The following is a 26099-nucleotide window of genomic DNA, read 5'->3' as shown; positions in this document are numbered from 1 at the left end:
AGTGCACTCGTCGCCCTCGGCTGCGAAGGCTTATGATGGCGGTATTTTAAAATAAGTTCCTCTGTGAGAGGTCTTTGGTCAAAGCGCGCTATCGCGGTTGCGAGTGATTGTCTCTGTAAATTATATCGAGGACAGTCACAAAGAAGGTGTTGAAAAGTCTCCTCGTCACCACAGTCCTCACACGAGGCGTCGTCGGCCCATCCAATTCGGTAAGCGAAAGACTTGGTGAAAGCCACCCCTAGCCATAGTCGACAAAGCAGGGTAGCTTCGCGACGGCAGAGTCCAGGTGGAATACAAAGGCGTAGAGAGGAGTCAAGATTGTGGAGTCGGTAGTCGTGAAAACTTCCAGCGTTCCACAAGGAGAACGTGATGTCACGGCTGATGAATCGAAGTTTTCGAGCGGCATCTGTCCTTGATAACGGTATCGGCTCCTCTTCGTCCCCTTGAAGAGCCGACCGAGCAGCGTTATCAGCGTGTTCGTTCCCTATGACTCCGCAGTGACTTGGAAGCCACTGAAATGTCACGTGGTGTCCTTTATCAGTTAAGGTATGAATGAGTTCTCTAATCTCAAATACCAGTTGTTCGTGTGGTCCGCGCCGCAGGGCCGATAGCAGAGATTGCAGTGCAGCCTTCGAGTCACTGAATATTGACCATCTTCGAGGTTGTTCTTGGCTGACGAGACGAAGTGCAGCGCGAAGGGCTGCAAGTTCCGCGGCCATCGGTGTCGTTGGGTGACATGTCTTGAAACTGATGGTGGTGGCTTTCGCTGGGAAGACCACGGCTCCAGAGGAACACTGGAGAGTTGCCGATCCATCAGTATAAATATGTACGTGTTCGGCGTACCTCTCGTGCAAAAGGAGCAGAGTTAGTTGTTTAAGAGCAGGTGATGACAGCTCAGATTTTTTCCTGATTCCTGGTACGGTGAGGTGTACTGAGGGTCGAGCCAAACACCATGGAGGAATCGATGGCTTAGTTGCGGGGGTGAAGCCTGATGGGAGGCAGGTATAATACTTCGAAATCGTAGTACAAAATGCTGCCTGCGGCCTTTCTGACGGTAGTGTTGCCAGATGGTGGGAACAGGCACGGGCAACGTGCCTAATGTGCACTCTCAACACCTCTACCGCAATGTGTGTTTGTATAGGTTGGTCCCGAGCAATCGTAATAGTCGCTGCTGTCGATGTGCATTTTGGCAAACCAAGACAAACCCTGAGAGCCCGAGCTTGAATAGCCTGTAGAGCACGAAGATTTGTCTGGCAGGTGTTGGTCAGTAAGGGCAAACTGTACCTCAAGAAGCCCAGAAAAAGAGCCCTGTACAATTCCAACATTGCATGCACTGACATTCCCCAAGTCTTTCCTCCCAGAAACTTGAAAAGTTGGGAGATTGCTGTCAGACGCTTTTTCAAGTAGGTCACGTGCGGGCTCCATGACAGATCTCTATCAATGATTATGCCAAGAAATTTGTGAGTCTTCTCATACGAAATTATGTGGCCATTTATTGATATGGCGTAGGGTGTCATTGGTTTGCGAGTGAACGCCAGCAGTGCACATTTGTCTGAAGAGATTTCAAGACCTTGGTTGCGCAGGTATATAGCTGTTAGAGTAGCAGCTTTTTGAAGTCTTGCACGTATCTGAGGACGTGTCACACCTGAGGTCCATATACATATGTCGTCGGCGTACATTGATATCTTGATCGCTGCTGGCAGATGATCAACAAGACCAATGAGTGTGAGGTTGAATAGGGTAGGGCTTAGTACACCGCCTTGAGGAACACCTCGGTACGTGTAGTGTAGTGCCGTTTTGCCATCACCGGTACAGACAAAGAACGATCTCATAAAAAGGTAATGAGAGATCCATTGGAAAACTCGACCACCTAGGCCAACCATCTCAAGAGCATCGAGGATAGCCTCGTGAGATACGTTATCGTATGCCCCCTTGACATCCAAGAACAAAGCTGCAGATAGTCTTTTGCGTGACTTTTGAAGCTGGACGTACGTAGCGAGATCAACAACACTGTCTACTGAAGAGCGATCTCGTCGAAAACCAGCCATGCAATTCGGTAACATGTTGTAGTGCTCCAGGTACCATTCCAAGCGGGCAAGGATCATCTTTTCCATTATCTTTCCCACACAGCTGGCCAGCGCTATTGGGCGGTATGAGGTGGATTCAAGTGGGGACTTGCCTTGCTTCAGGAGAGGGACCAAGCGGCTTATCTTCCATTCTTCGGGAACCATGCCATCCTGCCAAGATAAGTTGTAGAGATGTAACAGTTCTCTCCGTGCGCTATCACTCAGGTTGTTCAAGGCGCGGTAGGATATTCCATCCGGTCCCGCGGATGAAGAACGCCTGCATAGAGCAAGAGCCGCTTCTAGTTCCTCCATTATGAAAGGAAGATCCATGCGGCCGTCACGTGAAACAGGGATGCGAATGGGGGCTGGAAAGCCTGTACCGGTTGCTTGGCCAGCGATCCTTGCACAAAAGTCCTCTGCAACATCAGCCTCTAGCCGCCCCTGGAAGAGCGCCAGCGCTTTGAATGGGAAACGTTGTTCAGGGAGGGAACGTAGACCACGTATGGTTCTCCAGATGTGGGAAAGTGGCTTTCGGGGGTCTAGTGACTGGCAAAATCTTGTCCAACGTCGAGATGCCAATCTATCCATGTGACGTTGAATTTTCTTTTGTAGTCGTCTGGCTGTCCTAAGGTCTTCGATGGATTTTGTACGCCGGTAACGCCGCTCCGCACGACGACGGAGTGCACGAAGTCGCTCCAACTCTATATCCAATTCCGTGCGCTTCGACGAAACCGTGACCGTGCGCGTGGCGTGTAGCATTGCAGACTTGATTGCTTCCTCTAATCCAGAGGACAAGCCCTCTCGACAAGCATCCTCCATGGTGGATGTAAAAGTGGTCCAATCAATTAATCGAATGGTGTTCCGTGCGGTGGGACTGGACATTCCTTTGATGACAAGGTATGTGGGAATATGATCACTCCCGTGTGTCTCGATATCCGAAAACCATTTAACATATCTTGTGAAAGTGCTGGAGACGAAAGCTAGGTCAAGACAGCTGCCATAATTCACGCCTCGTATAAACGTTGGGCTGCCGTCATTCAGGAGTGAAAGGCCGTGGTTACAGGCGAAGTTTGCAAGTCTTTGCCCTCTTGCATTTGTTCTTGCGCTTCCCCATGCTATATGGTGCGCATTAAAATCTCCGATGATGACATATGGGGCAGGGCACACAGACAAGATGTTCGTTAATCGTTTGGGATCAAAAATACTTGAAGGCGATATATAAACGCCTACAAGTGTAAACATGAGTTTGCCCTTTTTAATTGTTAGGCAAACGTATTGATTTTTATCATGAGGCGGAATCGGCTGGTGAACATAGGTCAGTTCTCGACGAATAAAAACGATGACTTTGCTGCATGCATTAGTTGTTGCGGATATAACAGCTTCGTATCCCGATAATCTGACCGGTTTCGATACATTAGGCTCACATATGACAATGACTGGGAACAAATTAGTATATATATACTGACGAAAGTCCGAAAGGCGCGATTTTAGTCCTCTTGCGTTCCACTGTATGATTGACGCTGCCTTGACTTCCTCTCGAAACGATGGGGGATGGCTGGCCATGTCTCTATTCGAGGGATTCAAGCACTGGGCTTAAGGCGTCCAGTACTTTTAGTGCATTTTGAGCAGACGTAGTTCCAAGGTTCGACAGAATCACTCGAATGGCATCTATGAGGGGACGCAGCATTGAAAGGACTTGACGATCTGCTTTAGGCGTGGCATCAGCGACAGGAGTAGGCTCCCGAGCGGGCTTGACAATCCGTAGTTTTGTGGGAGATTGCTGGCTCGGAAGCGCAGGCCATTCTTCTTGAGACAAATTCCTTTCAGGCGACTCCCTTGTGCTGTGCAGCCCCTTTTTGGCCTGATTGGAGGACGTGGGTGCTACAATGGAAGCCGCCCCCTCCTTTCGCGGTTCTGCCTTTTTTGAGGAGGTTCGGTGACGCCGACGCCGACGCCGGATCGTTGCAGCAGCCTCCCTGTGTGTCGAATTGTCCCGAACCATTTGCTTGAGAACAGCGACCTCTTTCTTGATGCGAGGGCAGTCCCTAGACGAGGCAGCATGGGAACCATTACAGTTGCCGCACTTTAGGACAGTAGCCCGGCACGTCTCCTCCGCGTGAGGTTCAGCACAACGGGGACACAGTATCGAGTTTGGGCAGACACCCTTGACATGTCCCAGCCTAAAGCACTGATGGCATTGAAGAGGCTTTTGTACGAAGGGCCGAACAGGGTGTCGGAAGTGACCGACTTTGACGTGTGTTGGTAAGCAATGTCCTTTGAAGATCAGTTTGACGCAGCGCGATGTTCCAAGGCGGCTCACACGCGTGATGACAACACCCTCACTTGCTGGTTTGACGAGGATAGGCAAGTCCGCGTTGGGAATGGTGACATCGATGTCATAAATGACACCTGCTGTGGATGCGTCATCCATCGGGATATATGAACGCACTTTGATGCGCCCTAGCACCGAGATTTGCTTCAGTTTTTCGAGCGCACTCCCGTTGTTAACATCAATTGCGAGGACATTTTTGCGTGCATTTATACGAATGTCCTTAATTTCATTCGGCACGACCCCTTCCAAGAAAACAGATAGTTCTTGCCTGTTTAGCAGTCGGAGGTTGTTTGAGGGCTCTTCGGGCACGAACACGATGGCGTGAGGCCAGCGTACCCAGTAAGGAAAGATTCCGGTAACCCGCTAAGAATAAAATTTTCCATAATAAGCCTATTTCCTTGCTTTCTCAAAATTTTGTCGTTTATAGACACTCATTTAATTTCTAATTTACGTGGTCAATCTTTCTCATGGCTTTGGGCCACGCTGAAAAGGACTCAAATACAACGATGGCGATTTTGCTGCGAAAGCGTGCCGCTGTTGCAGTAAATGAATTCAAGTCCGGAAGAATTGCTGAAGTCTGAGGATGATTTGTTAAGGCCTTGAATTTTGTTTTTCTGCTAAACTGGCTGAATTTAAAAAAAACAAAAAACAATCTTAACATGAGTAATGAAGCCTCATGCTTACAGCACAACACTAAAACAAAAGCAGGTATCCCAAAACTCTATCGGTTGATTCGGCCCCTTTCAACTGTAGCTTTTCACATACTGTAGACTTTGTGTTCGTATTGTTTTTATTTTGATACTGCGTATATTTTCCTTGCCTTTAAAGTGAAAGATTCCATGCATTATCCTCATGCTTCTTGTGCTTATAATGATGCTGTGGCTTTAAGGTTATTGCTTAGCTCATTTATGCGCAATGTATGTTTTATTGATTGCGTTGGGAATATTCTTTCTGTTCTATATTATCCTGACCCTGCTATATGCATGGCGTCGGGGTCCTAGTCAAGGCCCTGTAGTGGCTTTCTTACTACAACCCTCAGCACCTTGGTTGTTAGAATAAAGTTCCGAGTTAAATATAGACCTATTTTATGACCTAAGGCAGACAAATTCACATACTATACATGTGCACCCATGATCAAAAGTAAGCGAAGTATGGGTCCGGCGTAAAAAAAAAAAACAAATTTCTCCAAGGTTCTGGCATGTAACCTGAAAGTGAGGACTGCAGTTCAGACTTGGCACCACGAACATAACAGTGTTCATAACATAACATTGGGCGCGGTCCGTGCGAGTTGTCAGTATAATCTTTATTTTTCGCAGAAATCCTGATGTGCACACCATTCATCACAGGTGAACGTGTACTTCACCCTCATACGTAACAATTATTTCAAAATGTAAACTTCTGCTCAACTCGCGTAAGAAAGTTGCAATTTTCGTAAGTCTACCCGCATTTTTACTCGCTCTGAAATTTCAATTGCGCCTAACTGAAACAAAACTTTTTTCGGAGAGAAGCTACTATACTAATTTTGAGGACACTTTGAGGCTTGCCTGAACAGTTTGTAAGGTTCCAAGGTGTACAACTGTCATTTACCGCAAAGAAAAAGATATCAGAAGTAAAAAAAAATTAATGCCGGTACTCTTTTAACTAAATGCAGGTATCGAGTACAAGCCTTCCGAATATTTATTTTTGTCTTAAGGAAACTATACAGGCATATCTTAATCAATACCAGTTAAACATAAGATGTTTCTGATTTGTACTGGCTTCAGCCATGTTAATAAAATGGTTGTCATGCTTCTGTCTTCGTTATCACAGGCATAAAATTTAAACTCCTCACAGAAACAGCCCAATAATTCTCTCGTCGTCAATTATATTCCTTTCAAGCATTTGACAAGTTACACTTAGATGGATTGGCACCTTTCAATCCTGTAAACGTCGATGACGAGGCCTCCCCGATTGAGTTGTCTTGCGTTGTCTCTACGATTGCGTTGTGCTTGAAGAAACGAAGCTGCTGTCAGCAACTTCCTCTCACAAACCTCGAAATATGAAGGGTGATTTTTTTTTTACAACTTCGTGCCGAGAACTTGGTGCTGACTCGTCAGTGCGGCGTCCCAAAATCTACTCTTTTCTGTGCATTTTTGTGTGGGAAAATGTTCTCAAAACTTGCTAGGGTTCGATCGTGTCTTTGGTGCCTTTCACGAACGCCGCGGTCATTTAACTGACGTGGCCTTCGCAGGAACTTGTCAAGCACCGAGACAAGCTCGACACAAACTTGAGGAGCAAGCACGGACGCACGGCCCTTCATCTGGCTGCTATCTACGACCATGCCGAATGTGCCAGAATACTGGTCCGTAATTTTTGTTTTATTTCAGTCCCTTTTATAACCTAACTTGCGTTGGCAAGCTCACTCTTCGTTTAGTTTGTAATCAAACGAAGTCCTGCTTTACCGATAAACCATCAACTTGATCTGAGCAGACACTTGCCAAATTCGTAACAAAATGTGTTGCCCTGCGTAATATCACCATCATTATTGTGATCAGAGCCTGAGCGAACCTCAAATCACTCCTAACATTTGGACACGATGATGATGATGATGAGGAGGAGGAGGATAATGATGATGATGGTGATTATTTGTTGGCTTACCCTTTGAGACGGGGCGGTGTCAGATAGTCACCTAGGCTGTAAGAGTTAATCAGGCGTGCAATAGGGGCTTTCCATTCTAGTATTTGTTATCCATCTTCATATTTTTTGGCTGCCTCAAAACCTCTCTACCTTGTACCGCTACATATGCCTGTAACGAATCCGGTCGTATCAAACTCTTCCCTGCATTTTTTCCAGCAATACCGGAAACGTCTCTTGCGTGTCTCGACTGCTGACCGGTTGCTTCTTCCGTCCACATTAAATCCAAGCGCTTGCGGAATGTGTTCGTCACCTACGGGTCTCATTGGATGAATCCCTTCGCACTCCATTGGGATGTGCTGAGTGGCCTCCGGATTTGTGCTACAGCATACACGTGCATAATTTTGTTGCGAATATTTTCTCCAGTATGCTTTCGTTTTTAGGCAACCAGCTCGGCCCTATAACAGCAAGGCACTGCCCTTTGTGTTATCGTACAATTATTTGCCTTCTAATTTGTTTCTTCCCGTTCTTGCAAACCTCCATGCCCTGTTTTGTTTCCATTCCTTGCATCCAATTCACTGTCTCGGTTTCTCTCACTTTCCTTCTGAGGACTCCTGAGGAGGTATTCTGTAAGAGTCCACCTAGTACACTGTCCATTTCGGTCGCTGCTGATTGGCTGTGGCCGCTCGTCCCCTCCTCGCTCGCACAGCTGCATCCAAATGGACAGTGCCCTAGGTGGACTCTTTCATAAGTTTTCATAAAATTGCGTGCTTTCAGGTTTTGAATGTCTTCTCACCTATTATCTGCCACACTGCAAATCGCCTTGTCATTCTAATGAGTGCACCTGTCCGATTCGTCTTTCTGAGAAAAGTAGATTTTTCACAAAAAGCAACTTGGAAATAGGGTGAACGCGGATGGTATTCTGTAAACCTAAAACATTCACTGTCCTGTGTTCTTTTTATTGCTTGCTTTTGCCTCTTTGCATTGTAAAATATTGACAGACAAAACTCATCATACGCATTTCATTTTGCAGCCACAAATTCTCTCTTTCTTTGAAACAAAACAAAATGTCGCTGGTGGTGTCATTGTTACCAAGTGGTTCATTAATCGCTGTTCATCACGACAGTCCGAACTTCCCGTCCTGCGTTCCCCTAAGACTTATATCCCCCAGCGGCTCAAATCCGTTAACGGACGTTCACCTCGATGTTTCCAGTTCAGAATTTAACACCCTTCTGATGGCGTCATGTACTACCTTTTTCTATTCCAACACAGTTGAGTCAGTTCGGAGCTTCGCCCAAGCTAACGTGCGATAACGGCTACTACCCTATCCACGAAGCGGCAAAGAATGCATCGGCTAACGCCATCGAAGCACTGCTGGAGTGGGGTAAGTTGAATCATTTCCATTCCACCGTTTAATAACTTCGTGTTATATGCCTTAAACTCGGCGACAATTTCAACCCGCGAAGAAGAGACTTTCGGTAACATTCTGATTACAGTCAAGCCCAAAATAGATAAATGCGATAATTAGAAGGCATTGGTCGACGTACAATGAGCTCCCCCACCTTTCTTTTTTTAAACGTACTGCGCTTGAATCTTGTGAAATACAATGTTACGCAGACATCGCTCGGTGATTTTGGGGCCAAACAAGCAATTACATCACGTTTGAGCTAGAAGCTGTGATTTCTTATATATCTAAGAGGTACAAGCTGCTTTTTACGTTTAAACACCAAAATACAATGCGAATTATCCAGAGGAATTTCGGCATCTGTTCACACCTTGGCGGAGTTTCGCCGCCGTTATCCTGTGGTGCAGGCCACAGGGCCGTGGAGTGCTCGGTATCAAGCAGCAACGCAATTTGCGTAGAAGTCCCACGTTCTCGCTTTAAAATGTATTAACTAATGACTACTAAATAAAAGCTTAATTGCGCACATCTCCCATGAACAGGCAGCATCCTCACTGCGTGGTTCTTGTAACCTGTAATTCCTCATTTTCGTTTCTCATGTCTCGTTTCACCGGCTCTACGGTGGCGGTCAGAAGGAAGTTTGTGCGGCTGCAGTCGTAAAGAGCAGCCTGCAACGCAAGTTGCGTGCTAGCACCAAAGAGGCCGAATGACAAGAGCGTGTTTGCGTCGGTGATGAATGGTCACTAAGAACAACCGGCGCGTTGACCCCTAGTACTTTCGAAGAGCGTGACAACTCATTCAGCTTCGCTATCTTTGATATATGTGTTTCTCAGATTGACGTACACACGCGAACGAGTCTTTCTTTTTTTTTCCAAGCTTAATTTCGTCTTCGTGCTTCGACATCCGACAAGTTCGTTCTTCGCAAAAGGCCCACGTGAGTATAGTGCGGAGAGGCTTGAACGTGGCGCTTTTTCAGAGCGTGAAAATGGCGAATTGGGAACTAGTTCTTGGCACAGTTTAAGATGTTCTGTCGAGCCCCACGGTATCTGATTCCGTCGTCAAGTATCCCAGGCAGCGTAAACTGCAACGAATGCTCTTCGCAAGGGCGGGGGGGGGGGGGGGGGGGGTGCTTTTAAACTGCGGGCACGTGCGCTTTGGTACAACCACTTCATGGACCATTAGACAAAATCTGCTTACACTTAGCGTACCTGGCATATATAGAAGATTTCAGCTAACATTGGCCAATTTGGCCAACGAAGAAATATATTTTTAAAAACACGGTGCAAGATTTCAAGAGCTACGGTGTTTGGTCGTCACACCTGTGACAACCGAGCACCACTTTCAATTTAAAAAAAAATGTCAGTTAATCATCTCCACGCTTTCTTTGGATTCACTCATAAAGGCGGTATCCACCAGCGTGATCGAGGTCGCCATGTTGTTGTGCAGACAACAGTGTGAAAACCTGCGTGTTTTCTGGGTTCTCTTATCCCCAGCATCACAGTGGAAGCTGTGAATAGGACTCCAAAATGGCGCCCTTTACGTGACGTGAATGCTCCCCATAACCGTTCACCGTAAGCTCCCCCTTGTTTGTGATGCGTTCGGCCCGTCTGAACTTCATCTCCTGCAAAAAAAAAAACTAAGCTCAACCGTCTCATCGCCGTCTCGTAGCGTTCAATTCGCGCAGTCATCGCACGTCGTCTGTTTGTGGGCCTTAACGCCGCAACTCAGTCTCTTGTTTCTCCAGCGTGACGTTGGCGCTGGACCTACACAGGCATGCGTTCATTTTATCATTTTAGTGCGACCATTAATTTCGAAGAAACGGTGGGACCCATCGCACAGCCAGTCTGTATGCAATATAGGGTTCCTGACGGATAACGTATACCGCTCTCTCAAAAGCTAATACATTTCACTATTTTGCAGCAGCATAAGCCGGCGCTTGAGTGCGAATTTTCCATGGGGTCGCGAAGCGTTGAACCAGGCCCATGAGAGCTCCTTTTCCATTAAAAACGGAGATCAGAAGCAAATCCACAGGTGACGAAAAGCGTCGCACAACCGCATAAGGTTAACAAGTGGGACACACTAGTCCATGCAAGTCCGCTCATCATCCAGGTTTCTCAAGTCCGCTCCTGGAATGCTAAAACTGGACTAAACTTGCCGACAAAATTCATGTGACTCTCGTATTATTTTTGTTCCGAAGTCGATTCTCAGCTGAATAGGCCTAACGCTCCAGGGAACATTTACAATCATAGGTGCTGTATTAAAGCAGCCCTTTTGCGTGAAAGCGCTCCCACATGCCGTGTCGCTTCGATCGCCGCTAACAAACACAGCCATTTCGGTACCCTGCTACTTGCTGATGGTCTGTGTATACAGTTATAAAGTAGACAGCTTTAGCTTAGCGTCCGCGAATGCTGAGTACACGACACTTTATGGTTCCGCATGCGAAGGAAGCTCTTCGTCATATCCCTTCGTCAATCCCTGCGTTGATTTAGGCTGTGCTAAACCTGATACACCAGTCAATCAATCAACCACTCTGCGAATGGCGAGATCGACAAAACATGCAAACGCACCTAACGGAAAACAGTGCGAACTCTGGTGAAAAGACTGAAGTGAGCATGTCTCCTGAAATGGCCGCCTACTGACCAGCTGACCTCCGCACTCAAGCACGCACTCTACCGAAAAATACCCTCTGGTGAACTTCGGCACACGTGTCAAGTGATTTCAACTAGGCCTTTCCGATCTGTGCCTAACTTTCATGCTGTCAGTCGCAGTTAGCCGGTCACGACGGCTGACTATACTCGTTGTGGTTGACACAATTGAAACGCTCGCAAGCCGCGCCTATTTTTCCGCGTAAACACAGTGCCACTGGATCTTCACATGGTCGCGCTCTAGTACCGGTTTCTGCATGATTAAAACCGGGTAATTTGGGACGTTCGTGCGTCCACTAGCGCTCGCGTGCAAGCTCTGCTTAATGCACTTGCGGTACCCTGAGTATGCGCGGCCGCGAAAGGTCATTGCACTTTGACGGCGGCTGTCGGGAACAGCTTTCACCGCTCTCGGACGTTCGGCGCCGGTTAAACACGGCGCGTGTACTGTCCACACCGCTAATTGTTGTCGGGCCGGTCAGCTGTCAGGGCCAGAGCACGACAATTGGCGACCGGTAGTAATCAGCAGCGACACGTGTGCTAACCCTTGCATAACCAAATCCTTACTAAAGAAACAGCAGCGAAAGCTAAAAAACAATTCACATAAAACAGCTACTGAAAAGACTTGAAACGCCTGGTTCCTGTCTATATTGCGCTCGGCCTGGTTGACGCACAGGCTCCGTCATTTCTGTCTAGCGTGACAGAATGCTTCGCTGCTGAACGAATAACGAATGCATGCCTTTAGTCGCACCAGGTGAATAGGGAAATGACCTCAGACAAAAAGCCACGTGAAACGCACCTTGTGGGCATCTGGAGCCAAGAAATCAAGTACAAACAGACATCATGCAATGGCGGCACGTGGTTACCATCTATGTAAAGCAAAGCATCCGATGACGAAATAACAATATTTCAGTCATGAAGGACACAAGGCACAACAAGAAGCATTGAGGAATGAAAAGTGTAAGGACAAAAGCGCACATAATCATATATTCGAGGGCAAATCGAGGGTTTAGAAAGCAGTGTTACATCGCAAGAAGAAGCCAGACGAACCTGCACATGGCATACTGCACATGGCATGGCACAATGCTACACTTCCTTAGGCAGTCGTGAGGATTTTCGTGCGAGTTCTTGCTCATCAGTCACCTTTAGACGTGCAACGTTGACGAACTTGAACCGCGTGCAAGACGTATAGACGCAGCAGATACTGCATGCGCCTATAGACCTATACAGCGCCGTCGCACGGGCGCTGCTGTCTTTGAACACGTGACCACGCCGCCATTGATCGTCTTCCTCCTTCCTTTTCGTGATTGCGGACGACGTGCCGCGTTAATGCAAGAAAGGCGCTGTTCTCGTTGTTCTGAGCGAATTATGAACTCGCCAATAATGCGGAGTTTTCCACCGAAAAGCGCTAACTGAACTCTAATGCTTCTGGTGGTTTGCACAGAGCATTTATTTTAGCTCGATGTCAGTGCATGTGCATCCTTCGATGAAGTTATTTTCCCGATTGCGCGTACTTCTATTTTTTATCTACATTTTGCGTAACAGCAGATAGCTCTTATCGCCTCAGTACAACGTAATTCGTTGTGACAGTCGTTATGTGCGAGCAATGTGTCGATAACGTTATTTTCATTTCCGCTAGAAATGCATTTGTTGTTTTTACTACCTCTCACAACCATCAGTTCTTCTGAGCACGCGGGGAACTGAATGATAGTCTCCTGAGATGCATTAGCAGCGACGACAGTTGGTGCTGCCAGGCCTGCCAATTAGATAAGCCGTTTTTCATATTAGCTTATGAGTAACCGAGTTAGTCATTCTGATAAATAAAAAGAATAGAAGTAATTAAATTCTGCTCTAAGTACCGTGTGCTTTGCGCTTCAACGAAATTGCAGTCGGTTAAGGACACTTCGCTATGCTTTACGTTCCCAGAAAAAAATTTGCAGCTAAACACTTTTTTTTAAGATTCCTGTACTTGCCACAACATTAAAACATGTGTTTACGCGGAGGATGTTCTCGGTGTATCACCATGACTACATACGCGATCTACTACAACTACGCGCACTTATGACCCCTGACTGGGGAGCTCCTGGCACCTAAAATTTTCGTTAAGAATGATGGCAGTGCGGCGACATCAAAAGTGTGCGAAAGTACACTCAGATGTTCCTCGCTCTCTCATGTTCGTAGCTGTTAATATGGCATTCGTACTGCAGCTGAACATATTTTTTCAAAACCCAGTAGCCTAATCTGTAAACACATTCATTCACCTACGACTGAAAATCATTTATTTTATAAAAGACACTTCCCGCATACCACGCGAACTCGCGCTTCCTCTTGGTGTCGCGTAGTGCGGGAAGGTACTTTTAGGTGTACCAAGCCACACTTTGTTCTTCAACATGTTATCATGCCCAATCAATAGAGTTATCACAAGCATTTTCCCCTTTTGTGGCAATTCAGTCATTCGGCTTCGTGCAGAAGGCCCTCAGGTGAACTCAAAAGGCGTCATATGGCGTCCGCAATCGGTTGCGCCATCTATCTTGCAGTCTACAAACTAACCTCTCTACAAGGTCTGTAGCCGCTGTGTTTGCTGCGGAGCGCTATTGTGGCGCCATCTTGCATTCATTCATCGAATGGTGGATGTTGGCTGCTAGATTTGTGCGGATACCTGTGAGTCTCTTTCTGCCTCCGCTATTTTGTATTTAGCGATAATTGTTAGACACGACCTAGAAAAGGTTTCGACAAGCATACACAAACCACTGCGAAGAATAAGTATACGCGCAAGTAAAAGGCATGATGTGCACACTTCCTTGAGGTATGGATGACACAAGATGGGCTTCAGAGAAGAGGTGTCACCAATGACCACTAAAACTAATTGTAGCTTGCTATTGTGGGTGCAATGACGCTTTTGGAAGGTATGTCGAGGAGGATATTCTATCTCAGGAGAGGCAGTTCACTGACACGGTGACTCTCTCGCTCGAAGAAGGATAACTCAGCTATTCCTAAGAGCAGTATTAAGTTTCATGACTCGGCTTTGCCAGGCTGTCTGCTTAACGAGAACGAACCTAACCCAATGATGCTAAACTTTGTTGATCTGGCAAAAGCTGGCGTATTCGGCATGGCAAGATTGATGCCCAACGCTTTAAGCAACATGTTGCAACAAAACTGCTTGTTGGCCCAGTCGGTGCTTGCTAAAAGATATGTTTTTGCCGCAAGTTAAAACATACACAAAACTAAGGCACATAAAGGCAACACGGGCGGCAGGCCGGTATGGCGTACCCATTGCTTTTTCTGCCCTCGTCAACATGGGCCGACTCTGTTCGAGAAGCACTCGAGAAGCGACCGGTTCGCAAGGCTGTGGCAAGAAACATGGCACGTCCTGCGGGAGTTGCGCTACGGGCGTGGTGTATGAAATTCCCCTTGAGTGCGGCAAGCCTTACATAGGACAGACTAGACGCTGCATAAATGAACGAGCCAGGGGCCAAGAACTAAATCTAATGAAAGATGGCGTGGCACATTTGCCAGCGCACTGCAAGGTCTGCATGTGCAAACCACGTTTTTCTGAGAGTAGGATTCTTGGCAGAAGTAGAAACCAAACAGCACGTGAACTAATGGAAGCCTAATATATAAAAAAGAAAGGTTCAAATTGTATTAGCGACACATCTATCGTGCTCTACGAATCGGAAACAAACATAATCAAATATATTAGGAACAGTGCTTCAGCTTTTAGTTTCTTTTAGACAAGTGGTTTGCGTTCAGGTTGTCTGGACTTTTCATAGCGGACGGAAAATGATCCTAAAGTGCAGAGAAGGCTCCCTTTCCTCTTTCTTCCCCGTTGGCCCATGCCTGAAAAAAACTTAGGAAAAAAAAGAAAATATAATCCAACCATTATTCGGTAACTCGTATTGTCTATAGCTTTAATTAGCGAATAAGCATATTTAGGCGTTTTAGGGAATATATGCAGGGTGATCATTTTTAAGTTTTACAGAATTTTTAAAAAGCACCTGTTGCATAACATAATCCTGGTCCTAGAGCTAGATTGCTCACAGAAGCGGCCATAACTCACACGAGAAGACAAAACACGTATTCAACTAAGTAACAATTCACTAATTACCTTCGAAATTGATTACCTTACAGCACATATTGTAATTTACAAATTGTAGCCGGTGAGCTTGCAAGGCGTATCGATCGAGAATGAATTTCCAGAATGACACCAGTTTGGAGATATGCGGAGTCAAAGTCGTCGTAAAAATGCACTGTTGTTCCACTTACTTTTCTTTTTTTAAATAAAAGGCTCTTTTCTCCATTCAAGCACAAAAGTAACTGGAACGCCCATGTAGTTCACCCCGCACATGGGAAAATAAAATCTAGAAAGTGATGTCACCCTGTAAATTCATTTCAAGTGGATCCATCTTGGAAACTCACCGGCTAGAATTGGTAAATTGTCACACGTGCTCTAAAGTAAATAAATAACAAGGTAATTAGTAGAATATGTCTTTCGATTTCTCGTGCCAGTAATGTCCGCCTCTTCGAACAATGCGGCTCAAGGGCACGGATTAGGCAATCCGCCGCAGGCAACATAAAATTCCGTAAAAACTTAGAAATGATCACCAGGTATACTCAAACCTTTATTTTCAAATGCTTTAGTCATTAAGCCGCCAAATTAGCAAACTTCCTGACACTATGCTGTTTGCGTAATTCGATATTGAATGCTTTGCAACTCAATTTTTGCATTCACATTAGACAAAGGAAAGCAAGACACACCAACGAAAGAAAAAAAATGATTCCGCACGAATGATTTTCTAGATAGTTCAAGGGACCTACCGTGCACGCCTAGCGCTCACCGCGCGAAGTTCGTGGGCTTCAGGAGCGTACTTGTTCACAAGTTCTGTAACGTTGCAATGCGCGTGGCCTGTGATAAACGGAGCTGTAGCCATTTACCGAAGCCGTAAAAGCTGCGCGGACGACCAAAACAATTTGGAAGCAGTCCACGCGTACAAAATCAGGAGGTTTCTCATGGCACGAGCAACACCGCTCACGCCCCGCTTTCTGTGTGCAAGTACACCCATTACTTTTCTGATTTGTTTCTCTAACGCCGCTTGACCATTAATGGTTTGCGAGTAGCATGCCTGTTCCGGTGCGTTTGGTATCCCCCCCTCCCCTTTTGTTTTCTTTGCGCTACAGCGAAATTCGAAAAGAGCAGTAACGCCATGATCCGAGGTTTTGTAGCTTCTCACTCTGTAGGCATTCTGGTTCGCTTTATCGATGCGACAGTTTTATTGGCGCAGCATTGGCGCGTGCGGCTTTACGACTCTCGGTGGGTGGAAGGATCTAAGTCTGAGAAATATAAGAGCAATTGTTTGGCCGCGTACGATAAAATTCGCGACAATGAACCGTGTCACGGCATTCGAAAGGGCTCTTATGAGCGACGACACGCAAATAACGCTTATCTGGAACTTTTGTGTTGATTTCTTCTCTCTCTCTCTCTCTCTTTCTCTCTCTCTTTTTTCTTTTCTTTTTTTTTGTGTAAACTGCCACCGGTATGGAAACTGGTACCTGCCTACAGAACAAAGGGCAAGCCAATAAGTAGTGGAGCTGCGCGCAATTCTTTTTCGGCATGAAAAAGTGCGTGTTCGAGATTTTATTATTGATTACTCATTTCAACATATCCGGCCTACAGGAAGGGTGATCGCAGGCACTCTTCAGATATAACTGGCCCTTGCACCATAAAACACCATCTACCATCATCAAGAGTTAGTGCATAGGGGAGGCTTGCAATAGTAGGCTTGCAAAACGGCAGGCGTGTTACAACCGACAAATTTAGAAAATTATACAAATATACAGAACAAGATTACGAAGTTACATTGCCATCAAGTGCGGAGAAAGCTTTTGTCTAAGGGGCCACGCAGCACCTTGTGTCGAAGTCGAGAGATGCATTTGGTGCTTAAATACACTATTTCAGAAAGCTTTACGGAAAACAAAAATCATTCAATGCGTCCAAAAGAAGCGGGCTTATTGACCATCAAAGATAGCTTTTCATTCCGTTCGCGGTGTTCGGACTTCGTCCTCGAGGCCTTGCACAGCCGAGGCTGCGACGAAAGGGGTCGTGCCCACAAGTCGTGGCCAAAGAAAGCACTTTCAAATTAATTGATTACACCTAAAAACAAAGGTTACGGCACTAAGCAGGTGAGGACGAAGTGAAACGCAAACGACATGTATACGGGCGCTTGTGTCTCATTTGGTCGTCGTCTGCTTAGCGCCGTAACTTTTCTTTTGAAGTGATGAACCAACTAGCTCAGCAACAAGTTTTGTAAACCGTGATTACACCTGCCTACGCCAACATTGTAACGGACTATAAGCGTACATCTTTATTTTTCCACGAAAGTGAGTTTACGCATATTCCTTTATTCATGACGTAATTCAGAATCAGCACGTGGGATATCACGGGGAGTAAGGTATGCACCAAACCACTGCTTCCAGAGAAGTGAATGGACATGGCTGCCCCGACATTGTAAAGAGCCAAAGCTAGCTTTCAGTCTTCCTTTTTTTCCCCGCGAGAGCCAATCTGTACATATCCTTTTATTCATCGTGCTAGTCAGCGTAAGCACGTGCACTATGATGGGGATTATTGTATGTGCCGAGCCACCGCTTTTCAGAGAAGTGATTGGATTTAGCTTCGCCGACACTGCAACGTGATAGAGGCTTACGTTTAAAATACAAGGTGCTTTTTTTTTTCTTAGCTTGTCTAATAAATAATAGATGAGGAGTAGCTGAGGCGGCCTAAGAGGTACCAAGCCTCCTTGCATCCAGCTTGGAAAAAATATTCAGTCCACCACGGCTGCGAGTTAAATCGTAGACGTCTAGCTCAGCACCAAAACGCCAAGGCGCTGCGCCATCGTGGTGGGTGTTGACCGAACCTTACGCACTCGTATTTGGGATTGCGCATCGTGGTGACGTAGTCGCTACGGCGTTGCGCGGATAAGCCAGAGGGCGCGGGATCAAATTCTGGCCACGGCGGCTGCATTTCTAAGACAAAAAAAAGACAAAACGCCCGTTTACCATGACCGGTGACCTCCTGCTGCATACTAAATACTTGTAATGTGACCCAACTTCTAACAATAAATTCTGATTCTGATTCCGATTATGGTTGGCTGCACGTTTAAAGAACCCCGGGTAGTCAAAATTTTATCCGGCATGCGTCATAATCATATCGTTATTTTAGCGCTAAAATCCCCAAGAATTAGAATTTCAATGCTGGGATACATTCTAAATTATTGATTATGTGGTTTAAACGTCCTAAACTAGCAAAGCATTGTGTGCTAAGGGAATTCATACGCACGGAAGCAACGTAAGAAGAGAAGAGATAATGTTTAATGGCAGAAAGGTGGAGAGGTCGGCCTGAGTGAAGTGCCTCTAGCCTGCTACTCCACGCTGGGGAAGGGGTTTGGGGAATAACAGAGGTGGGATGAGAAGAGGAAAGAGGGTGGTGGTACGGCAAATACGATGAGGGCTGCACATCATACTGTATCTGTGCATTGTGTACGTGTGCACTTCACACCACAGCACAGTCATCTTAGCGAACAAAGTTATAAGTTACTGCAATGTAGCCAGGAGACTGTCTATAGCGTTCATAATTTTAACCGCTGTTAGCGCCACTGGTGTATTTAAAGCGGACAGTAGCAGCTGCAGGGCGGCGATTATTTGTCGCAGCATGGTTTTGATTACAGAGTCCGATGGTGCCATCTGATTCCACTGTCCTTGCTCGCACTGACACTCTAAGGCCCGTGTGCGCGGCGGCAAGCGGGGCCATACATTCGATTCCGGGCTTGTGCAGCTGGCTTGAAGCAATGGTTTAGAGAAATTTATCGATGCCAATTCAACTACCTTCTCCTGGACTTGCGGAATTGGAGCCAGGGAGCTCTCGTTTGAACCTACAGCTTGCCCACGCCGATGACGCGTTGGTCTCCTCCGCTGTTGCACTAACGCTGCCGCCTCCTTGTGGGACACACTTGTCTTGCTCATTTTGTTCAGTACTTTTTTCTCCTTTTTTTGTTTAGGACAGTCCTTGGAATTGGCCTCGTGGGGTCCATCGCAATTCGAGCACTTCATTTCTTTCACTGTGAGCAACGTAGATTTACATAATACGAACGGAGTGTGCCAACACTCCAGCATGGGTGAACCTTGCCGCCATTATGCACAGAATGACGAGAAATCAGCGATGCGGCGCATTTCACTTGTTTCAGGCTGCGCTTCAAGGTCGAAACAAAAACGTTGCCTTGTTGACTTTCAGGGGTGCCTTCTAAGGACCAAGTAAACTGCTAAGAGATATGTCGCACCACGAAGGTCCCCCTCTATGGATGCTTCAATGCAAAGTAGCTCATTATGACACACGATGCCCAGAGCCTTGTTAACTTCGGATCTGCCGCACGTGTATCGAGGAATAATAAACTTCGAGCCTGCGGGTGCAACACAAGAAGCTAAAACTATCAGCAAACCAGAGCACCCCAATGTTTACTATTTCATACAAGAGGTCTGCGTATCCAACCGACACATTCTATCGCATACTCTTTCGAAGAAACTATAGCAGTAGCCGCTGTAATACGGCGTTCTCCGTCAGAGTTTCGACCGTTTAAAGAGAATCGTTGGTGTATAACAGCACTCCTGTGCTACTCGTTTTAAGGCGACGCAGTCTAGGCAAAACCCTACCTGACCGCGTTGACCGTGTAGCTTTTGGGTGCTTCTGTTGCTGTCTGCCCAAAGCACTCGCACAAATAATCTGAAAAAAAAAATGCGAACGCGTAGGTGGGATTGAGTCTTTTGTGTTCCGACACAAGAGCACCGGATGCTTTTTATCACATGCACATTCCTTTCGTGGCAACGCAAAGCGGCCCTCAGACAGTTCTCGCAAGCCTAACGCCTTGTGACGTCACTGTGTGACGTCACTAACGTCTCACAGTGTGTATTCACATGAACTGCTGTAGGTATTTCAGCCATAGCTCGTGAGTGGCTGGCTTGATAGAAAATGGTTATAACGGCACTCTTGAGCACGGGACACAGAAAGATTAACGCGCCGTTATAACCATATTCTATCAAGCCATCGACCGACTACTCCATCTAAGTCTCTTGCGAGTTGTGCATTCCATATAGATAAACACTGAATGACATTAAAGTAGAGACCTGTGGGGCTGCACAAAACAAAACAAAAACAAAAAGTTGCGGGAGATCACGCCTTGCGTAGAATGACAATATAGAGACAGTTGTAAGTGTCACGTTTAGTTTATTAGCATTTCGTTAACCGCTTCAGGAAAGCTTCGACTTGCCTAGATCCTCACATGTGCGTTGGATCTGCATAAATTTTTAATAGGTTCTAACGTGCGTGTGTTTTTTTTTTTCCTTTGAATTTGCGTTTTCCGAAGTTTCACTACATCAAGTAGTGTTTTCGCATATAATTTGTATGTCAAGCCCCAACATTGAACGGATAGAATGACTCTAGCGGGCGGGAACGCGGACCCGCCTGCGCACTCGACCCCTTGTAATGCATGCAATCCTGCGACATTAAGGCCATTGTGATTGGTTCAATTGAACGCCACTGTCAACAGGCATTATGGAAATTAGAGACGCAACACAGTCCGCTGTTAAACCTGTACGCCTGAGGCTCTGTTTCGGGGAATCGCTTTTCCATCATTTTCATTGAAAGCGACGTAGAACTTCGATGGCAAACATTATGCTCGGCGTACATACTACGTATACTGTAACTGATTACACTGTAGTTCAATAACTAACGCTGTCGACACGAGGGCGAATTAACGAGAATAATAATAAATACAGAGTACTGGCTGTTGTAAAAAGCTTGTGCTTAGATTGCTAGAACTCGTGAATACATAGAAGCAAAAGATCAGCGAGGTTCGATAACAATGGAGTAGTCATACGATGGCCATTTCGTAACATTCCACCTAAATTTTGCGTTTCTTAGTTATCGCGTTATTGGCGGTGTGCTCGATTATCTTCCTGCTGGTGCGCCCAGTGTTGTTAGTGGTATTAAAAGTGATACGGTGACACCGTTAAATCCGCCAAAAGAAATAGAAACTCGTTTCGGGAAGCAAGCACTGTATTTGGTGGAAAAAAAAAATTCAAAGTTTTGGCGGGCTAAAACCACGATTTGGCTACGAAGCAAGCAGTAGCTCTAGAATGCGCATTAATTTTGACCACCCTGCATTTTCTAACGTTCACCTAAATCTTAGCGCACCAGCGTTTCCTTTTTTTTTTGCCTTTTGCTTTATCGATATGCGGCAACCGCTGCCGGATGGAACGGGCAACCTCGAGATCAGCAGCACTATGCCATAGCCACTAACCTTGCGTGGCGCGTTGTATTTATTCGAAGTGCGTTTCGAGTACCTAGTACCATGGTCCGCATTTCGAAAAAGTGCATTACGGAACTACGGACGACAGGCTGCGTTCCTTCAGAGCACATATCTTGCTAAGGGGGCCTTTTTAAACAGTTAGGTCAGTAATGTGGAAAGTTGGGCTAGTTGGTGTTTAATCATCATACCTTGCTGGTGAAGCAGCGCACTGACACGGACATGGTGAAGACACACAAGAAAAGCAGCGAGTGTCGTCTTTTCTTGTGCGTCTTCACCGTGTCCGTGTCCGTGCGCTGCTTCACCAGCAAGCTAGGTCAGTTGTGTGGCTCGAAACGGTCAGTAGCGGTCAGAACCGTGAACGTGAGAGACATCCGATGTCGCCATCTGTTAGGTTCACGCGCCAGCACCGCCCTAGCGTCTGATGTCGTATCCTCTGTCCTTCTGCTAAAGTCGATATCGCACACGACTGTGCACTTTCTTGTTCAGGCGGTCCACGCTTAATATTCGCGATCATCTTGCTCCACTTGCTTGGTCGCCATCTATGTTTTTAGGAGACCAGACTTCGTTGTTGTGTATCGTCAAAAGTAAATAAAACCAGCGAGCACGTGCTCGAACCTATGGCACGGCGGTCCGTTGGAATTCCCCTGTCACTTGTGGAGTTTCGAATTCGCATACTGAAATGTTTCCTATTTATAATCGTCTCTGACGAACTATTGTAACGCTGTGGAAATTCCACTGCGCGTGCCTGACCAAGTTCGTCACACACGTCGAGTCTTCAACACTTCTGACAGCATACCGTATTTTCGGCCGGAAAACGTCGTGACCAAGACCACGCATAGCCGATTGCTATACAGGATCAATTTCACTGCGTAAGGGGTTAGAAACATGACACTGTAATTGCTGTGTCCGTGCTCTTGTAAATGGGTACGTCTTTACAACTTCTTTGTGTTTTTATAATTTCGAGTTGTCTTTCAGTTATAGTGTGACATTAGTGTACTTATGTTGCCGGAATGAGTGTTTTTATCATTTCACTATTTTTCTTACGATATACTCGTTTTTTATCCCTATATGAAAAGGAGCAGCCGGCGCCAATTAAAGGCGACAAGATTTCCTAAATACCATATAATAAAGAAAAACAGCTTCCACGTCATCACTGCCAAGTCATTACGATTATGGCGTGCTTGTCAGGTCAGATTTCATTTTCACCTTCACCTTGACCACATGGCAAATAAAAACTAATCTTTTCCTGCAACCTGCAATGCAGGTCCAAATTATGCTTCTATGTCAACATGCAGCTGCGTGCTGTGCGCGCTAACTTTGTTAACCACTTGTTAAGTGGTTAGCTTTGGCGCTTGGCTTAGCTGAGCTCAACTAACAGGTTAGTTTAGCCTAGCTTCAGCTTAACCGAGCATTAGCTTAGCTAGTCGTTAGCTTAACAATCCGCTAGCTAAGTCAATTCCGGCGCTTGGAAATTTGTGCACGGTTTCTCGCAGCAGGTCGACCGTGAGTATGGCAGCATGTGTGCTTGTATTTCGTAGATCGCGGCCCACAGTACTGTAACGGACGAAGGCAACGCCGTGTGCATCGCGAGAAAAGTTGTATTTAATGCAAAGCATCCTTCTTGAGTGCCACCCAGTTTTTCCTGCCATCTTCTGTGCGACTACTTTCGCGAAACAGCTAAAGTCATCAAGCGCGAAGATAGTGTCCGAACTGCCGGTAAAACAGGGCGCAATCACTTATCCATCGCTTGACACATCCGCAGTCGGCTTCCCAGAAGAGCGCCACGTTTTTTCTTCTTTCTTTTTTCTTTCGCAAGTGCCGAGTGTTGACGTTGAGGTTAGCCCTAAGCTTCTACCGATCTAAGTGACAATTGACGCTAGGCGCCTTGACGTCAGAGCTATCTGTAAAAAGAGTGGCTCGCTCCTTCCCTCTTCAGCGAGCCCCGATAGCTGCGTAGAGACTTCACGTCCCTGTGCAGGACCGTTTCTGGCCAAAACGACTCGCGTCTAGAAGTTTGTCACCCCCCACCGGGTTCGCCGAAAGTTAGCGTAAGTGCGCAGACAGGAGCTCGTCGTCATTGTGTGGCTCAGACGCCTGCAGCCCGCGCTGTGCCACTGAGAGAGAGAGAGAGAGATAGAGAGAGAGAGGAAGAGAGAGAGAGAAAGAGAGAGAGAGAGAGAGGAAGAGAGAGGTAGAGAGAGAGGAAGAGAGAGGAAGAGAGAGAGAGAGGAAGGGAGAGAGAGAGAAAGAGAGAGAGAAAGAGAGAGAGGAAGAGAGAAAGAGAGAGAGATAGATAAAGAGAGAGAGAGAGAGAAAGAGAGAGAGAATGAGAGAGAGGGGAAGAGAGAGAGAGAGACAGGAAAGGCAGGGAGGTCAACCAGACGAGCACCCGGTTTGCTATCCTACACTGGGGGCGGGGTAAAGGGGGAATAGAAAGAGGAAAAGGGGAGGGATAGTAAGCACTCAGTGAGTGCATGTGGGAGGATGCATAGGCACACTATAAACGCTCTCTTAAGCCGGTGCACTTCAAGTACTGCACTAGTGCACGAATCGCTTTTCGTGCCTGTGACGCGTGTGGCGACGGTCCGAGTATCTTTGACTCCGAGAACGGTCTTGAGTCCAGTCGGTTTAAGGTTGTCCGCAGTGAGAGGCGTTGTACGTCGTAGCGAGGGGTGGTACACAATAGGTGCTCGATGGTTTCCGAGCACCCACAGGAGTCGCACACCAGGTGCCACTGAAGCGAAAACGGATCGCCGGGCGTGAACGCTACGTCTCCTAAGTGAAGCAAACGAAGTGGCTCCAGTGTAATGAAACATTCTCTAACATTCTTCAACAAGATTGTTCAACAAGCACTGCGTCATTCCCCCATTGCACAGACCAGCAGTTCGTGCACGCGTTACAACTGCCGTCGCCGCTTTGCTAATGAAAATAACACGATTCGTGAAAACCCTTCTTCTAACCAAACCTCAATGCTTCGCATCACGTCTAGCCTAACTGGGGATGCGGCTACTGAAATTACGATAAGCATTCGCACATATATCGGTACTCAGTACGTGGGTGGCCCAACTTGTCCTCACCTTCTGTATGTTCGTGTTCCAGTGTGTCTAAGACTGTGCGCAGATTTGAGTTTCTGTCTTCACCTAACTCCGCCCTAGATACTTTGAACCTGTGACGTTTCGCCTTGCCTAACAATACTTTTCATGATATGTTTACTATTATGTGACAAGGACTAGCCTTCACCATTATATCGAGTGACTAGAATAGTGGTGTCTGCTGCAACAGCCTGCTGCATGTTGCAGTATATGAGTTTGGGCCGGAGGATTCGCTGAAGCTTGCCTATTTTTCCTTTCTTTCTCGTTAGATAAGCTTCGTGGTTGGCTTCGAGTTATACCGCGCGCTAATTTACCCATGACGTGGGACTGGGAATTTTATTAACAGGCATACCCGACAAAAGTAACGAAAACAAACGATATCATTACTTTACAGTAGCGCTGAAAGCTCGCTAGAATTATATTCCTGCAGAAATTGAGCAATCATAATTTTAAGTGCAAGCCTACCGCTTATCTACAGCCTTCATTCACGAGACAAGTCGCTATCATCCATATAAAATGGCATCTCTGTTTGCGCGTAATAATACCTTGAAACGCACGTTGTTCTCCCGAAAAATCTCCGCCTGGAATTATCGGCCTCACAGCATGTTCGGATATGGTAAACCTCTGCACTCAATCGAAAAATGCTGCGTTACCACTGGTGTTTCACTCTATTGTTATGCCATTTTTATTCTGTTACCTGTACTATATTGTACCTAGCCAATAAAACTATACTTGTAGAGCATCATTTATTGTGAACACTTCGTGCAGTGCGTCTATTATATTGTCATGTACTCTAAACATTGGTTTTTCTTTCCTGCGTCAGCCTCAAATAAGGGCTTGCAGTATCGTCTAAACAAAACCCAAATTATATTACTACTTTAAAAGATCAAAAATAGATAAATTTTTGATCTTTTAGATATATTTAGATAAATAGATAAAACAGTACGTTGGCACCACATGCTGCGTAAGTGCTCCACGCTACGGCTATTGTATTTCGTTTACGCACGACGAAAGCGCGATTATTATGTCATTCGCTTCTCACGCGCGGCCATTTCTCCGCAGGAGAGTCCAGCGGCTACTCGCGAGCTGAGATGATGAAGCTCTACGACGCCGATGGGAACGTGCCTCTCCACTCTGCCGTCCACGCCGGAGACATAAAAGTGGGTATAAAATAACTCAGATGCCCCACAAGTGTACAGAATAACAAATAATCTTCCATAGGTCTTTCGTCTTCTTGGCCATCAAATAAAAGGTCATCTGATACTTATGGACAGAGCTTTAGTTTAAATACTTCTGTCTAAGTACGTGGAAACTGACAAATTGACTTTATCGCCATTCAATGCACTGCATTTGATGCGGATTATTGCAATTAAAAGAGAAACAGAAAATTTAAAGCTCGAAGGCTGTAGGAAGCTCACCTTTGAAGTAGGCCATCAATGCCTAGCCAAAAAAACTAGCTATAAGAAAATTGGCATTAGGGTCGCACAAAGACGCGCAGACGGTCAGTCAATCACTGACATAAAACGAGTGACACGTTACAACAGCTGACACACGCGATTCTGAATATTTGCTGGGGTTTATCGCTTGCAGGCGGGGGATT

At 46.2% G+C, this 26099-nt stretch overlaps 1 protein-coding gene across 1 annotated transcript in view; it reads left to right on the top strand.

The window, feature by feature from the left end:
• TrpA1 (Transient receptor potential cation channel A1) overlaps nucleotides 1–26099 on the top strand; it is a 150961-nt gene that overhangs the window by 60541 nt on the left and 64321 nt on the right. Inside the window, exons 4-6 of the mRNA XM_050175210.3 lie at nucleotides 6629–6739; nucleotides 8284–8395; nucleotides 25562–25659. Of these exons, the coding sequence (XP_050031167.1) occupies nucleotides 6629–6739; nucleotides 8284–8395; nucleotides 25562–25659 (321 nt within the window). The remainder of the gene's footprint in view (nucleotides 1–6628; nucleotides 6740–8283; nucleotides 8396–25561; nucleotides 25660–26099) is intronic.

This window comes from Dermacentor andersoni, chromosome 9 (genome assembly GCF_023375885.2).
Source record: "Dermacentor andersoni chromosome 9, qqDerAnde1_hic_scaffold, whole genome shotgun sequence".
Taxonomy (NCBI): domain Eukaryota; kingdom Metazoa; phylum Arthropoda; class Arachnida; order Ixodida; family Ixodidae; genus Dermacentor; species Dermacentor andersoni.
Note: the sequence above shows the minus strand (reverse complement) of the source record. Positions and strands in the feature narration are given on the sequence as shown.